General features: G+C 33.6%; 1 protein-coding gene across 6 annotated transcripts in view; it reads right to left on the bottom strand.

The window, feature by feature from the left end:
- Positions 1-18125, bottom strand: part of LRBA (LPS responsive beige-like anchor protein) — a 718950-nt gene that overhangs the window by 513563 nt on the left and 187262 nt on the right. For all 6 annotated transcript variants that reach the window (XM_087437546.1, XM_087437548.1, XM_087437549.1 and 3 more), the window contains exons 31-33: positions 16940-17073; positions 5583-5661; positions 3964-4097 (exon numbers count right to left, since the gene is read on the bottom strand). In XM_087437546.1, coding sequence (XP_087293672.1) covers positions 3964-4097; positions 5583-5661; positions 16940-17073 — 347 coding nt within the window. The remainder of the gene's footprint in view (positions 1-3963; positions 4098-5582; positions 5662-16939; positions 17074-18125) is intronic.

The following is an 18125-nucleotide window of genomic DNA, read 5'->3' as shown; positions in this document are numbered from 1 at the left end:
TAATCATAAATGATGGGAAGAACACTGTCACCTTCCTTTTTAGCAAAATGAGATTTTCCAGGTTCTTGTCACAAAACATCGCATAAATGTTGTAGAATGAAGTCCTTCCCATTGAATGACATGCTGAGAAAACCAATTTCCTTTTTGTCCACAGAAATATACTGTGCACTAACGAATTCTCGAGTTTGATGAAATTTATGAGTGCTGCTCCCTGTCTCTTTAAATTCATCCTCAAATGGTCTAATAATTGTAAAATGTCTCCTTCTGTTAATTTGTCTCACCTTACTATTTTTGGCAGAAAATGAAAAATTCTGAATTCTTAACTATATTCAATGAAAGCTAAAAATAAGACCACAAAGATGGTATCTAGACTTCTTTTATACCCATATTTCTCAACCTTTCTTTCACTATCACTCCTCCCTAAGGAGCCATTTAAGACCATTTTTACTTAATTGTGCCCCCATAAAATTTTAATGCTAAAGATACACTGTATAGATGTACTGTGGCCCATTGGAGGGTCACAAACCATTGTAATATCTAATGTTTTTACACTTCCCAAACACTAGTTTTTGCACCCATTGAGAAAACAAATTTATATCTTCTTAAAATATGATGCAATACTTTGGGCACCACAGTAAGAAAACTGAGAGTGATCCAAGAATGAAGATTTGTTTTCCTAATGCATCATGATTCTAGGGGCAATTCTAGTACTCCTGTTTTCTTCTTATTTTAGTCCTTAGTATGGTTTGGAATAATTGATGAGTCATGATGAAATAGCAAAATGTTTTAAGATACAGGAAAATTAAGTTCACGAAGGCCTCATAATGAATCTTAGATTTATAAAAAGTGTCCAGGGGCTGGGCGGGTGGCGCAAGCGGTTAAGTGTGCGTGCTCCGCTGCGGCGGCCCGGGGTTCACTGGGTCAGATCCCGGGCATGCACTGACGCACTGCTTGGCAAGCCATGCTGTGGCAGTGTCCCATATAAGATGCAGGAAGACAGGCACGGATGTTAGCCCAGGGCCAGTCTTCCTCAACAAAAAGAGAAGGATTGGCAGATGTTAGCTTAGGGCCAATCTTCCTCACAAAAAAAAAAAAAAGTGTCCAATGAACTGACATATAGTAATTGTAAGATGGAATAAACTTTATTTTTTTCAGTAATTTTCTCTTTGTCTTTCAAAGACCTCTTTAAAAAAAATATTAATCTTTACAAAGAGTTATAATTAGTTATAACAAAGAAGATTAATATTACTAGAATTAGGAAAGTCAGAAAACATGTGACCCTAGGCATGAGCTAATATGAACTATTACATCTAAGTAAACTTTTAAATCCAACTTCAAGCCATCAGAATATACACGGGATAGAGAAACCGTTAAATGACACCACCAGGAAGCAATAGTCACAGAGTGCCAAAATATGTAACATTCTACAGAACAACCAACTAGATTTCTTCAAGTCAATAGCGTGAAAACAAAGGAAGGATGGGGTAAACTATTTGACATTAATAAGGACTAAGAGACATAAGCAAATAGGATGAATTGATTTTGTCTGACTCTTCATTAGAAGAAAATCAATTACAAAAAGATCTTTAAATAAAGATAAATATAGCCTGAGTATTAGATGACATTACAGAACTATTGGTAATATTACTAGGTGTAATAGCAGCAATTATGATTATTTAAGAAAATATCTTTTTTTTACATGGATTATGAATTATTTAGAGGTGAAACAACATGATGTCTGGGATCGCTTTAAACACTAAAGCAAAATAAAGAGAGAGGGATATAATAAACAATTATGGCAAAACAAAGATGGTTTGGGTAGTTGGTAATATAAGTTCATGGATATTGCATTTTCTACCTTGTAAATATTGAAAATAGTCATTAAAATTTTTTTAATTTAAAAAATCATTAAAAAAATTTTAAAGTAATAAATTTTCCAGAGCGCAGTCATACACTGACAAGGGCACAATTAAAACCAAGATCTCCTTGCCTTTTAGTCCAAAACTTTCCGGTTTTACAATGCATAAAACTACCACCCAAAACACTGTTCACAACTGAAAATACACATATAAGTTAGATAAAAACTCTTAGATTTGTTTCCTATTTTTATGAACACAGCCCAGTGAGAAGGCACTGCTCAAGTTTATAAATGCACAATAGTGCATCATCATCCTTGTTATCATTTTATCAGAATTTACCAGTAAGAAATTGATTCTAAATTAAACTTTGTTCAAGGATCTAGAATTGGCAAGTTTAATACTTCCGAGTATCTAAGGTGATCCGATTTTGCCGGATCTATTACAAAATTCAACGACCAACTAAAAGGAAACAACGTCGTTACACTGAAAGGTATAATTAGTACATTCATTTTACAGTAATGAAATGATACATGGTTCATAAGTTGTCACACCACTTTAAAAAACAAATGTTTGACATGCAAAGTATAAATTAGGGAGAAGTCTTTCAATTTTCCAACTCAATTCCTTTCAAATTTTATTACTTCATTAGATCAAATAGTCCATAGCTAAATAAATTATATCCTTCAGCAGACAAATTTCCACCACAAACTTAAATATTTCTAAAACCTGAACTTTCTTTTTCAAATAAATTCAATGCTACTTTTTGACTATATGGAAATGAGATCACTCGTCATCAACTCCATATACATCTACAGTAGAGATGATAATGGAATTCCTATTTTAGCTAAAGTTTATTACTTATAAATGGATACATATTTTAAGGGTCAAATAAAGTGCTGATACCCCATAGTTAACACTCGGATACAGATATCTTAAACTATCAACCTGCCTATTCCTTACATTTCCACTATATCCTTATTTCTACAAAAGGAGGGACTTTTTCACAAGTTTTAAGAAATTCCTTAGGAGACCATCTACTGAATGTTACCCAACAAAAAATTATAACAACTAAAGCTATAAGTTGATATTTAAAGAGACTAGAATACAGATAACTGTGCTTTCCCACGATTTTTCAGCTTTAGGAAAATATACATTTCTTATCCTAAACCATCAGCCATGGACAGAGACAAACCAGATTTAGCAAACGTCTAGTCCAAACACTTTTGAATGCAAAAAATCAACTCTACGTTATCATTGATGAAAGTCCTCTAGCTTCTCCTTAAAAAATTCTAGTTATGGGGATGAAGATTGGTATTTTAAAGTCTGTTTGTTAAGCTCTTAAATAGAACTAACTGAAAAGTTGTTCTCTACTGAACTGATATCTGCTGTGTGAGGAAATTCCGGGTAAATCTAGTTTCACTTGGTTGAGTTACCCTCTTTAATATTTGAAGACACTCACTACATGGCAAGTGCCCTGTCTAAAAAAAAAAAAAGTCCCAATACTCCTCATCCATTCTATAAATAGCATGGTTTCCAATTCACTCAGCAACCTACTTCTGTGTGCTATATAGTTTGACACAATTGCAAAGTACACTGCCGAGAAAAGACCTAGTAATATATGTATGATATAAGCAGGATAGAGTACAATACTACTGTTATTTCTACTTATTTGTAAAATAAAATTCTACTAATAGAGACTAATAATGCATTCCTCATTTTCCTAATATGTGGCAATACACTGCTGTTTATATAGATCTTAAAGTTCAAGTAAAATCCAAGGTAAATGTCCCACCAAGTACTATAACACCTGTCTCTCCAATTCTCTATTCACATAGTTGAATTTTAATGTGCTAAAAAAAAGTCTCTTAGTTCTTGGCTGAATACATAATTTTCTGCTTCATCCAAATCACTGATAAAAAATCTTGAATAAATTAGAATATGAGACATGATAAATTCTCCAAAAGATACAGACTCTATGAGACGCCTTGTCAAAGGTTGAAAACACTTCAACAACGAAACTCCACGCATCTCTTATTGTCCATTTAAGTTCTTAACTTTGAAATTTAAATATATATATAAAATGAAATAAAGAAAAATCACTTACTTGTTCCTTCTATAAGCAGTTCTTGTCCATGGCTACCCAAAAGTGTCCGAGAAAGAAAAGGTGCAAAATCCACAAAAATTTCTCGCAGAAGAGGAGCTGCCTTTTCCAAAGCATGTTCAAGCCTCTCTGTAATACTAATGGCAAGATGTTAAGTTCCCTGAACTATTCATCAGAATTTATCAATTTTCTAGTTTTTAAAATGAGTTTCCACAGACATGTAAAATTATGTGAAAAATTTAAAATCACCTAAAGAATCATTATTGCTATGCATACCATTCCTTCTGCCTGAAATATCCTTTTTTATTCTCTTCTACATTGCCACCCCCAGCCCTGACAAACAACCTAGTTAAAAACCACTCCAAGCATCAGCTCTTACTGGAAGTCTTAACTGGCCAGTTAAGAGCACTTGATTTTAGCCTCACTATAACCTAAACAAACTCTATCAAGTCCTTATCAAATCTGTCTATTCACCACTGACCTATCACACTTTGAGTTCAAGAACTAGTCTTCATTTCTAAGTTCTCAGTTGCAGCATATAGTATAGACTCAACAAATGTTTATAAACTGAAGGAATCAGTTTATATTCTTTTTCATTGATGTCTATCTCTGTAACAATTTCTTTCGGATACACTCTGAACAATTTTTAATTTGAAAATAGTATACTTTACTGGCACATTTATAATCTCAATTTACACATTAATATATGTCTTTGTGACTATATGTACATATATATTCATACATATATGTATAGACACATAAACACATATATACACATATATTTAATGAGTTAAAAAAACAAGCCCCCTGCATTTCAGAAAATTCAGAGGTATCCACAGCTTTAGTTTCTAATTTATAAACCAAACATATATACAAACAGCCACAACTTATCTATTATTCACACAAGGAATACTTCTTATTCATATTACCAATAAGAGTTGCTACTGAAACTATCAATATGTAAGCTGCTGGAAATTTCTGCTGTCAATAACCATCTCTTCCCAGGTACTACCATAATACTATTTCTTTCTACTTATCTCATAGAGCCTCTTATCCCTGGATGATATCACAACTACAAGCCTACACCTGCAGCACCAAGTGCCCATATTTGTGGAGTCCTATGAATTTTCCAGTTGTGGTAAGGAGGATCAAGAACTCTGGCCACAAAGGATCTAATACTGAAAAATATTCATAGCATTCCAAATTAGAATTTGAAATGCATATTCCCAATTAAACAAGGTTAATGACAATAAAAATCTATCTATAATTCAGTACCATTGGGGCTTTGGGGGACTGCATATAACTTACTATTTCAGTATTTTTATGGAAGAGGAACAACAAATTCCAAACTTTCAGTCTATAATCATATGAAACACAAGCCATAAGCTACTACCTGTGTAATTAAGTATTTGTTATGCACATAGCATTTATTAATCACAAACAGTCACTTCTCATGAACCTTTTGTATCTTGTAATCTTTTAAAAGGAACTTCTAAAATATTCCAAAGCCTCCAAATGTCATGTATGTTTAAAAACTAAAGTTAAAAAGAAGTGTAGCTACACAGTTTAAAGAGTCATCAAAAGGAATAAACCACAAATATACAAGTTAGTAGCTTGAATACCTCATATTTGAAACTTGATCTTGTGGAACTGAACCAACTGTTGGAACCGACGGCAATTTTGCATTAGATGATCTACCACCTATAAGAGAAAATAACTATTTATAGCAATTTTCTGTTTCCGGATACAAGGGTTCAAACAAAAAGCTTATCTTTATACCAAGTCAACAAAAAAAAATCATAATGCATTTTTAAATTCCCATTATAAGTTGGATAATATTAAAATCTACCAATTAACAAGGTTTTTCTTGAAGCATTTAATATGTAAATCTCAGTTACGAGTTGATTATCACACCAAGCAATCCTTCAATCCTCCAATCAGCTAAAGAAGTAATAGAAAAGTAAATTTTGACTCACTAAATTGAAGTTATGATTTCTTCTACTCAACGCCAAGTGGCAACAGAGATTTACAAGTAGAAACTTTTTAACTGAAGCAAAAAACAGAAATAGCTAATTTCAAATTTAGCCTTAAATAGATATACCTCCATTACCGTGAAAACTATCCTTATTCAGTCACCAAATAAATTCCGCTATACTATGACTGCTTCTGAGTCTAGTCTAGCAAACACCTGAAAAACCTCTTAAATGATTCAAGCAGAACCATTCCCTCATTTAAATCACTGTTATTAGTATATAACCTGTTGTTGCATCTGTCACATTGTATTTCAGTTGATTTTTTAAATTCCTTCCTACTATACTAATTTTTTTGAAAGCAGAGACCTCATCTTTTTCATCCATCTATCTCTAGAGCCTAGAGAATCTAACACAATAGAAGGTCCTCAATTTATGTTAACTGCAGAAATTATTCCCTTAATCATTCCCATCTCTCATATTTTAGTAAGTCAATCTTCCCAGCCGTTACACACTTCCCTATTTCCTACTATTTTATGTCCCTATCTTTGTTCAAACTACTGTATAAAATTAATTTCCACCTTGTAATCTTATTTTACTCTCCAATGAATACTCCCAGATACCCTTAAATACTCTTGTATATCTATGTTGTCGAATGGCCAATTCACTCTCTTATAGTATAAAATGTTCAAACTACTTTGTCCTATACAAGAGTCATCGTCTTTATGTTTTCAACAAATAACTGTGCTTATAAATTTTACTTGGCAAGAGAAAAATAATCACCAGGAAATTAACTCTGACAGAGTCAAAGAATGGATAGGAATAGGAACAACATACATTATGACAAGTCTTTTTTTTTTTTTTTTTTTTTAAAGATTTTATTTATTCATTTTTTCCCCCCAAAGCCCCAGTAGACAGTTGTATGTCGTAGGTTCACATCCTTCTAGTTGCTGTACGTGGGACTCGGCCTCGCGTTGGACGGAGAAGTGGTGCCTTGGGGCGCGCCCGGGATCCGAACCCGGGCCGCCAGCATCAGAGCGCACGCCCTTAACCGCTAAGCCACGGAGCCGGCCCTATGACAAGTCTTGAAAGAGGGTAATTTACTACGACTTGAAGAGTTCTAACAAGCTCAAGAAAGCAGGGGGAAAATAAAGTTTCTGTTTAAGAATCAGGATGTACATGATAGAGCATCATTCAATTTAAGCTAGGAGTGGGACCTGAAGAAACAGAAGAGCCATTTGCTTTCTAAGGCCAATATATTAGGGAGAAGAAGGAAGAAAAGAATGGACACACACAGTGTCAAATGCCCTCTATGACACAAGGACCATAAGAGTCACTGGAATCCAACTAGGATGGTATCCTAATGACCAGGAGTGTATAGGTACAGGAGACTCGCACATCTGCTTACAGCTGCAATTCAGGAAGTAAAGTTTCAGTTTCTAAAAGCAGTATCCTAAGAGAGTGCCAAGTTAGTATTAGGGTAAATACAGACTGAAATCCCATCACAATTCTGTGGAGGGATAGACCAAGAAAGATAGCAAACGAAACAAAAAACATGCAAAGCTGAAAAACAAGGAGAAAAGACAGGCTTGAAGGATTCTGGAATCTATGTACTATCAGAGGTCTGATGCATTTGATCTGTTCTCAAAACTTCAGGCATGGGTATGCTGGAAGCACCTAAAGGAGACAAAGTGGTGTGGACAGAAATAAAACAATAGAAGAAGAAATGTTCATCTAGAATGTAGAAAGAAAGATGATAGAAATAGATGAGAAGGTAGAAAAGCAGCCTTGGACATCCGGGAGCCGGCCTGGTAATAACCCTGATGCTGTTAGAAGCTGGGTTAGAACCCACAGCTAGGTCTTAGTGTTCTCTCACTGAATATAAACAATTTCATAAAACATCAACATCAGAAAAAGCTACATCATGACCATGATGAATCAACATAAAACAATATCCTGTAATCATGTCCCAACACACGAAAACATGAACTCCATCCAAATAACAAAAATGATCAAACATCCCAAATCCTAATACGAATGACTGCTATTTCTTTACAAATTATAGCTTTAGCCTCAGTCAAGTCATCCATGCTTCCAGCTAAGATTTATCAGGATATCTAATTATAGAATTACCCATGGCTCCTGACAGTATCCAATTCAGAAGAAAGCCCCACTTCCTTAACTCCTCCCCAAAATCACCTAATATAAGCTCAAATCCTGCAATAAATCTTTTCTAACACTCTATTACTGAGATACCCCAAGTCTTCTCCTTGTATGCACTCTTCCTCACTGAACTAACTTATGCCAGTCTTCTCCTTGTATGCACTCTTCCTCACTGAACTAACTTATGCCACCAAAGGTTTATCCCTGGTGGTCTTTGGTTGGAGGACATTGACAGAGACTTTACATGAAGTCAGGCAGAGAAAGATAGCAATCATGGGCTTATGTAAAAAGGACCAGAACTAAAGAAATCAGTAAGTAAGAATTGTTTTCCTTAATAATCTATTTCATCATGGTATAACGCACATTTTTCCACATGGTAGCATCTCTCAAATCAATGCATTTCACAACCAAAAGCATGTTAACAACTGTAGTCAGCTGGAAATTGAGACCTAACTTTGAGAAAACACAATGGATAAAATCAAGAAAGCACCAGAATCAAATATGACATTTGGTAAAAGACTAAATAAGGAAGAATTGTGTAACTATTTGAAATCTTTATTTTGCCAATCTACAAATAAATATTACATACAGTAGAGGAGAAACAATTGTATAATTTAACATATTGTCTGAGTATAATGATTTGCTTGTGGTGAAGATGTATATCTAAGAACTAAGGGCCCTCCTGTAGTGTGGTTCCAAAGATACAAGCCATAGGAGACAATCTCTGTCACCCTCCTCACTACTAAAGGACTCCAAATGTTGCAGTAAATGTAACCAGGCTTAAAAACTTAGACCTCTCACCTGAGAACTTGTGTTACAAGTATAATCAGTGTTTTTCCCATTATGACCACAATATAAAAACACTGTGCTTTAAAGAGCAAAAGGTCCCTCTTTCCCAGACCTTCCTGAACTAGTCAACCAAAACCAGTTAGCTGGAACAGATCAAGGAAAGGATTTGCACGAGGGTGGGGGCTGCACTGATCTGGAGCAAGGTATAGGAGCCCAAACAATGTGAAGAGGGCATTTAAGTAGATGAGAAAACTAAAAAGAACTTTGAGGTACGGCTTGAAATTATGGGTATCTGTGTGAATTCATGGTTTCACTAAATATAGGTATATATAAAAGTATATATAAAATATACACAATCATTCACATAAATACCTATATACAGTCCCTAGCTCTGTCCACTGAGAGAACCTCGGAGAAGCAATACCCTAACACTTAATGTCAAGACCCTGGTTTCTAAATACTATTCTCCACTAAAAGAGAGAAAGGGCTGATTCAAGATCTGTGGGAGAAAAGTACAAAATGAGCTTGAAATATCTAGTTTTGTTTTTTAGAAAGCAAGCAAATGCCCAGGGAATGATAGGATATGTCACAAGGACACAGAAGCCAGGTTGAAGGGACTCCCACTGACCAAACGAGACAATTTGAGCATCAAAATAAATAATGATAGTAACTGATTATAACCCATCCAATAAAATAGGAAGCCATGAGGCCATATTGATACGATAAATTAACAATCCAAGGAACAGGATATTTAAATAATTTCAAAGTACCTCCTCACAAAACACTTATTAATTACAAAAGGGAAACTGATTCAACCTCAAGCTACCCCCAACCTCCCCGGAGATCAGGGGGTAGGACTGAAATCCTCTGATCACATGGTTGGTTCTCCTGGCAACCAGCCCCCACCCTTGAAGATTAAATAAAAGTACTTAGAGCCTGGACCATAGTAAATACACAATGAATGATAGCTTCCTTTCCTACCCTTCTACTCTATGATTGCCTTTAAGATATTTAAAGAAAGTTATCATGTTTCCGTTTAGTCTATATACTTCGGGCTGAAAACACCCAAATTCTTCAACGATTATTCATGTGACATTATGTATAGGTAACTTAAATGAGATGAAGTTCATAAAGTGCTTTAAAAAATTTACTATAAAAACTTAGGAAGAAACTAAAGGTAAATTCTGTTGAAAAGTCTAGAAACTGTAAAGAATCAATCCCAGATTTAACTGTTATGAAAAGTAGATTTCCAACAATTTCATTTATCAGACTGGTATAAAACAAAACATAGCCATAAACATTTGGTAGAGCTACTCACTGTCCTATACAAGAAACTACTTTTATTAAAAGTCTGTCATTGCCTCCCACTCCCACAATTTCCTCAGGCTCACTTCAATTGTGTCTGGGCATTTTGATTCCACTTGCTCTTTTAGGTAAGGCAAATAAAGTCAATTCTGAGTATAGATAAACACAGCCAAGCTCCAATCAGGGGTTTTGTAGATTTAACTGATTAAGAAACAGCAAGGATCTGGGACAACTTGACCTTCCCTGAAACATGCTTGATCTTTAGGCAGAACTTGATCAATAATCAGCAGTTCTGATTATCAGGTCTCAGCCAAAGAGAAAGATCTAGAAATCCAGACTATTTGATCCCCCACAGGCTTGGTACTTTTGGGTAGAGGGCACTGCAGCAATCTTCCACAATTAACCTCTAGCTAATTACTGAGCCTACCTCTTAGGATGAGCATATTCCTACAAGAAAGTTATCCATAGTGAATCTCTTTTCCATAACACATTTCTCTCCCCTTCCCTTGATAATCAGAGTTGACTTTCCTTTTTACTGGAATTTTGTTTACTGCTGACCTTCCTCCCACCCTCACCAACCTGCTCAACTGAGAGCTAACTGTACATAAAAACTCTAACAAACTGAATGGAATCTATCCTAATGCATAGGATTACAAAAGTACATATGTCAATTTCCATTTCACCAAAAGATTTCCATTTTTGCATTTTTCACAAAAAAATCTCAAACTAGAGGGTAAAACAAGGTGAAGTTGAAAAAATTTTTCACTCTTTAGTATTTGGTATTTCTGAGAGTCAGGTCCAACCGTTCTATTCTTACACAACACTCAATAAGGTACTTCAGAGACCAAATAGCTTTATTATACTCAGTTAACACCACCTGCAACTTTCTAAATTCTTGACAACAATATGATATTGAACCATGGCTGACCACTTACTTTATTACCAACGATTAATTAAATATTTCTGAGCCTTATTTTGGTAATTGGTGGTAGTTTTTAAAGACCATCTTTATTTAGAGTATATCAGACATTTTCTCTAAAAGGACTATCGGTAGTTTTTCCTGAACTTTTCTGAAGTTGATAAAAAGAAATATATAAGGTCCCATCTACTTAAAAGTAGAGACAGAAGTAATAAATATCAAGAAAATGTCTGTAGGAGGCTTTAAGCAGTAGCTATAAAACAAAATTAGCTTTTACTGAGCTAATTGATCCTAATTTTAATGAGCTAAAATGCACGTTAAAAATTTGGAAAAGATCAGGAGCAATGGTAGCTCTAAATAAAACAATAACAAAAATGCCTTCCTGACACTACCTCAGAAGTAATGCCAATTTTCAAATCTAAACGAGACTAGTAGAAATGGGATTTTTACAAAGTGGTGTTTTTAAATCATAAGAAGACACTTTACCAACAAAGAAATAAATCAACTAGCAATAGTTACAACAACAAAAAAAAACCACACAAAAAAATAAACCAAATATATCAGTAATTTCACACCAGGTTGTCCTTCATTCCTTCCAGAGAGAAAATGTAATTTCTAAATACATTCTGCATTTTTCCAACTCAGATAAAAATCATAAATTTATGACAAATTTATTGTTTTAAATTAATTTGATATTAAATATTTTCAACAGATGATCACACATATGTAAATGCAGAAGATACTTCCAAAATGTGGAATGATATTAAGTTATCTTTTCCTTATCCTTGCACTGATAAACTGGCTCCTTCAAACTGACAGTTTTCCAGACATTCAAAAGAACAAAAAGGAAAATGCAAATAGATCATCTGTCTAGCATCTATCCAGGGAATAGCCAATTGTTTATTCAAGGTCCCTAAGGGTCTGAAGAAATAGTGTCCTTTGCAATAAAATATCGTTAAAACAAATGCCAATATTGAATCCCTAAACACTGTATTTTTTAACTTCCCTCTCTTTTTCTTTCTCCCTCTCTTCTCTCCACCCATTCTGGACCAGTTCAGAGAGGGACGGGATGGTCTATATGCCCAGTAAAAACTCTTCGTTAAATAAAAAAAAAACTTTTATTGAATAAGGAAAGAGCCTCTTGGTCAAATCTTATATAAAGCAAAGAATCAAGTATTTTCCTTCAACATTAAAAATAAACATACTAATTAACAATATGCATGGCTCTTAATAAACAGAATAGAGCCTAATACCACAGTAAGTAGTATAATTACTAAATTTTGCAAATTAGCAAACACCTAGCGTATAAATTACTGAAGAACTATCTATTTGGTTCCTCTATTGGGTTAGCTTCAATTCTGTTTTAATCATTTATGCTTTCATCATGGTAGAAACACACTGTAGCATATTTGAAAAAAAGAATAACAACATCTTAACACGTTTTGTGTTGTAGGCAATTAAACCTTGGCTATGCTAATGAGTAATTTTAAAATTTCCAGATTTTGATATATTTACTAAAAACTGTCTTCTTGTTTAGTTTTTTTTGAAAATATGCATATACACATGGTATACCTTATTCTTTGATGAATATCTTTTACCATTTATTAAGAATGAGTTGCCATTGTTATTATGAGATTATACTTTTTTGCTAATAAAATGTCACAGAAGCTAAGGGATACTACTCAAACTAAAACTTAAAATCTGTATGATAATCAAAATTTGTATACTAGTCATAGTTTTAATAACGTACAACATTTTAAAATGTAAATGTACAAATTCTCAATTTTTTTGCAAAATTATAAAATTATTTGGGTGATAATATTTTGACAGAAGAATTTCTGACCTCATATAAAGTTGACAAGCTCTAATTCTTTTTCTTGGATCCAACTCTATCCAGTCCTAGTTTCTCTTTAATTGCGCCACATGTAAAATTTAGAAATCCCATTTTGATATCAAAATTTCCAAACAGTTTAAACTTTTCTGGTACAAAACTCACACTTTATGTTTTATATTCACATGGTTTCTTCCAAGGAAATTCTCATTTTCGCTCATGTACCATGTACTATAAGTATATTTTTTATTAACCAATAATCTACTACTGAATTTGAACAGTTCATTTTTTGTTGCTGACTTACTATAAAATTCAGAATTGAAGTCATCCCAAGGCACAAAGGTTTAAGGTCCACAGAGACAGAATTAACTATATTTTCATATAAAGAAAATCATCCAACATCAAACCAAGACTAATACCTAACTTACCCAGATTTGCAAAAATGAACTGCTCAGCTCAGCATGCAATTACAACTAATTCATCCACAAATCATTTTTCCCAAATCCTGCTTGAACCGGAAGAAGGAAAATAAACTTCAATATGTATAGCCTACTTATTTTTTTAATGGCAAATAACTTAAATCAAAACACTTAGCAAAAAGAAAACAAACACCTATCAGTTAAAAATACTGATAGCAGACAGATAACTCTTTATTTGTAGGATTTGGATTCCAAATGAAAAGAGAACAGGGTACAAGGGCAAGTACAGCAGGCAAGAGCATGTAAAGTGGGGCTGTAGAAGAGTGAGAAATAGGACGACTGAAAACACTAGATTGGTTAGATTTTTCTTATCAAGACAGTAATGTTCATGGCAGCAGCTAATGCAATGGATTAGAAGTAACAAACAAAAATGGGGACACCATATAAAAGTGACAACAAGAGCCTAGGGAAAGAAGATGAGGAAAGGAAGAGTCAGGTATGGAAACAAAACAAATGATACAGAGACAGACCATCATTATAAAGACTTGGAATACTCTAAAAAGGAATGAATAAAATAATGCATTTAAAAATAAATTCGTTAAAAAATAAGGGGGGCTAGGGCCGGCCCCATGGCTTAGCGGTTAAGTGTGTGTGCTCCGCTGCTGGCGGCCTGGGTTCGGATCCCAGGTGTGTACCGACACACCGCTTCTCTGGCCATGCTGAGGCCGCGTCCCACATACAGCAACTAGAAGGATGTGTAGCTATGACATACAACTATCTACTGGGGCTTTGGGGGAAAAAAATAAATAAATAAAATTATTAAAAAAATAATAATAATAAAAAAAAAAAATAAGGAGGGCTAGCGAGGAAGAGGAAAGAGCTAAAACTCTAGCCCAAAATGGAAAAGCCTGGGAACTATTTGAGAACCACCACCACAAATTATACAAAATTTAAATAATGGGGGAGGGGGGAGAAGGTAGATTAGGGGCTGGATGCAAGGTTTTGTGGGTTTTTGCCAATAAATATAATAGTCTCCAAGACAGCAAATTATTTTGTAATTCTGCATATGGTTCTTCAAGGTGAATATTTTATATTAAAATGGATTTACTGGAAAAAATACAATGGCTTCAGAAAGAAATTTATTATACTGTTTTATATTAAATATTGCCCATTAATCTCAGCTTTCTTTCTGTTTCTCATCTCTTCTGAAGACTGCATGATTTAAATTTTGAAAAGTATATTTAAAAGCAAACAGAAGATCCTATTTACTTTGTCCCATAAGCTGAAATTACAGGGCAACATATCCAAAATAAGATGAAAATATTTTACTCAGTGTACTATGAAACTCTGAACTTACTACATTTGCTCTTGGAAGTTATTAGGAATTCACTATTACTGAATTAAAATGATGACGGCCAGCCCCGTGGCTTGGCAGTTGTGTGTGTGCGCTCCACTGCTGGCGGCCTGGGTTTGGATCCTGGGCGCGCACCGAGGCACCGCTTCTCCTGCCATGCTGAGGCCGCGTCCCACATACAGCAACTAGAAGGCTGTGCAGCTATGACATACAACTATCTACTGGGACTTTGGTGGAAAAAAATAAATAAATAAAATTTAAAAAATAAATTAATTAATTAATTAATTAATTAAATGATGGCATACAGTTTCATAGATATTAGTAACTTCTGCCTCTTTCCCAACAGGGGCTGGTCTAGTTTTCTTTTTAAAGAGCTTTGGATGGGGGTGGAAGAACAGAAATTTGTATACACAGCCCAAAATAGATTACCAAATTGTTTCTCCTCCAAAGTAAAAAAGCATCAGAGTATAATGAAACAATGAGGAAGAAAAAAAATCTGCAAGAGTTCTACACTTATTTTCCTTTATAAAATTTTCTCACTAAGACAATGATGAATAACATAACAAATGTACAATACTATTGCAAGATGTTAATAATAGGGGAATGGGGAGAGGGTTGGGTTGAGGGGATATTTAGGAACTCCGTACTTTCCACTCAATTTTTCTGTAACCCAAAATTAATATAAAAAATAAGACCTATTAATTTTTAAAAAATTTTTAATAAAATAAAAGCAAGGCAGCACAAAACTCTGTCCACTCCCATTGCAGCTTTTGGTTTCCATGTAGAAATTTTTTTTCAATCACTAGTTTGTCCTAAATATAAAAATAATACAACATTATCGATAAAATTTTAGAAAAGACCCTAAAATTAAACTTCAAAAATCAAAATTGCCTGTAGTTCAAGCACATGGAGATAATCAAGTAACTTTAGAGTACATTTCCTCGCTTCTTCCATGTATAAAAGGTATATACTTCACATAGTTATGATTACATGGTGTGTAAAGTATTACATATAATATTTTTTTACTTCACCTACTGAGAGCATTTTCTCTTATCATTAAACAGTAATAAATTTGTAAGGAATTAATCACATTTAAACCTTTGAAAAAAAATTTTTGTTAACACAAGTGAAATAACTACAGTGAAGGAAAAAAAAACAGGGAAGACAAAAGAAATAAATAATTGTAGTCTCTGTTTCTGGAACACATGATTTATAGCACACAAAAAGGAAAAATAAAATGTCCCTGGTAACTGGCTAGTAGAAACATCAAGTTAGGAACAAAACTCTCTGAGATATACTAGTTTACCAAATAAAGGTAGAATAGCAGACGGGCCTGAGATGTCCCAAAAGATGAAGGAAAAACATTATTTCTGATTTTAATATAACCTACCTAGTCATTCTTTCAAAATTCCTTTTACTTTTTATTAATCTCATTCTCGAGTAACAAGAATGAATCCTTTTGGGGATATCCTAACTAGTTGGTTTTTTTTGAAACAGCACAACATTTAGAAAACTACTATGAAAATAAAATAATATCCCCTTTGTCCTAACTTGGTCATTTTAATGTCACAATACGCTTCAATTTTACCTGGTATTATCACTAAGCTTCCAGTCAGTCAACATCTAGGGATTTAGGATCTTGTACCCACATATATACACCAAAAGGCTTTTACACTTGGAAGGAATATAGAAAGAGACATGGGCAAAAATCAAATTGCGGTAAGAGTTACTGAACCATTATAACTAATGCCAGAATAATGATATACTTCGGGGCAGCACTCCCTTTCCAAGTCTCTAATTCAGAAAAATATGCAAGAGAAAAAAAAAGTACTGGATACTACATAAACATTTGATAACTGATAACCAGATTAAAAGACCAGATGTCACCAAAACTTTCTTGTATAAACCACTATCTATACAAATCTCAAGTGCAGAAAAAGGAAAAAAGTATTTTAAAAAATCTATCATTCATTCATGCATTCATCCACTGAACCAGCAGAATCCGATTTGTCACACAATGCTATGATTAAGTGGAGAAAAACATTGAAATCCTTGATTTATTTGAAATTACTGAAATTTATTCAGAAAATTATTAAACAATCAATAGTATAATATAAAAGCATAATGATTTATAACATGCTTAACAAAACTTCTTAACTTCATCAAAAATCCTAAGCTTTGCTAAAATGGGATCTAAAAACTCTTTTGTTGCAACCACTAATAACTCACCAGGTGATTCTCCTCCCACATCTGAGGCTTGGGCTGAATCTACTGAAGAAACCACACTGACTGCATTGGTAGGTATACTTGTGGTAAGCGTGGAAGGTAAGACTGCTGATTTTTTTGTTGCAATGATGACACTTCTGTAATAAAGAAAGGAAACAGATTTTAAAATACAGATGATCACTCAAGTTAATTACATGAATTTCAAAATAGCAAGTAGGAAACTAACTTCTTTTTCTAATGTTCTTTGTAATCCTATTTTGACATACAATTTAGAATATTCTCTCAATAAGAAATCTTTTCAATGGTGTTCACATACATCTGCATTTCAATTTTTTTAGAATCAAGACAATGTTCTATGGAAATACAATTATCCACTTTAACATTTAAACATATTTACTATATAATATTCTTTGAATTTAGGATCATCTTTAATTATCCAACTTAAAATATAACCAAAGGTATATAAAAAAGGAATTCTGGCACTCAAGTGGAAAAGTAATTAACATTTTCTTAACCTCAGAACTGAAGCAGAAAACTCAACATGTTTCTACAAGGATTTTAAAGCACTGCTAATTTGAAATCATAAAACCTTAGAAATCTTATAAGGTAAAAAATGCAGATATAAACAATTTTTTAACATGTATACAACCCAAGTTTTTCTTTTTAACCCACAGAGACTGTCTTTTGATAATATTATATAGAAAAAAACAATGCACAGGTATAAAAAAGCTAGATGCAAAAATAACAAATAATCAAATTTGTTCATCTTGCGTATTATTCAAACATAGCTATTTATGATACACCAATTTCAATTAAAGTGTAATGCTTTATACCAAAACAGTAACTAAAAGATCTTATTAGGCATAACTTACAAGGTATTTTTAATTGAAGTTAGCTCCATAAACATGCAAAACCCAGTTAATGAGGTAAAGAGGACAGCTGATATATAATGCACTCCCACAGCAGTGCTTACTTTTAATTACCTGGTGTTAACCATAAGCCTAAAGTCTTCAACATTCAATTTATTTAATCACATCTTTTGTTGACACTATTGTAACTGCAAGCTTCAAGTATTCCCTTAACAGCTTTAAAGTATTCAGTTTCTAAATAAAGTTACTTAAGATACTTGATCCCAATAAATGTATTCAAAAGTGAAAATTATATAATTCCAGTACTTTAAAAATACATT

Source organism: Ceratotherium simum, chromosome 12 (genome assembly GCF_057802395.1).
Source record: "Ceratotherium simum simum isolate JZ-2026a chromosome 12, ASM5780239v1, whole genome shotgun sequence".
NCBI lineage: Eukaryota > Metazoa > Chordata > Mammalia > Perissodactyla > Rhinocerotidae > Ceratotherium > Ceratotherium simum.
Note: the sequence above shows the minus strand (reverse complement) of the source record. Positions and strands in the feature narration are given on the sequence as shown.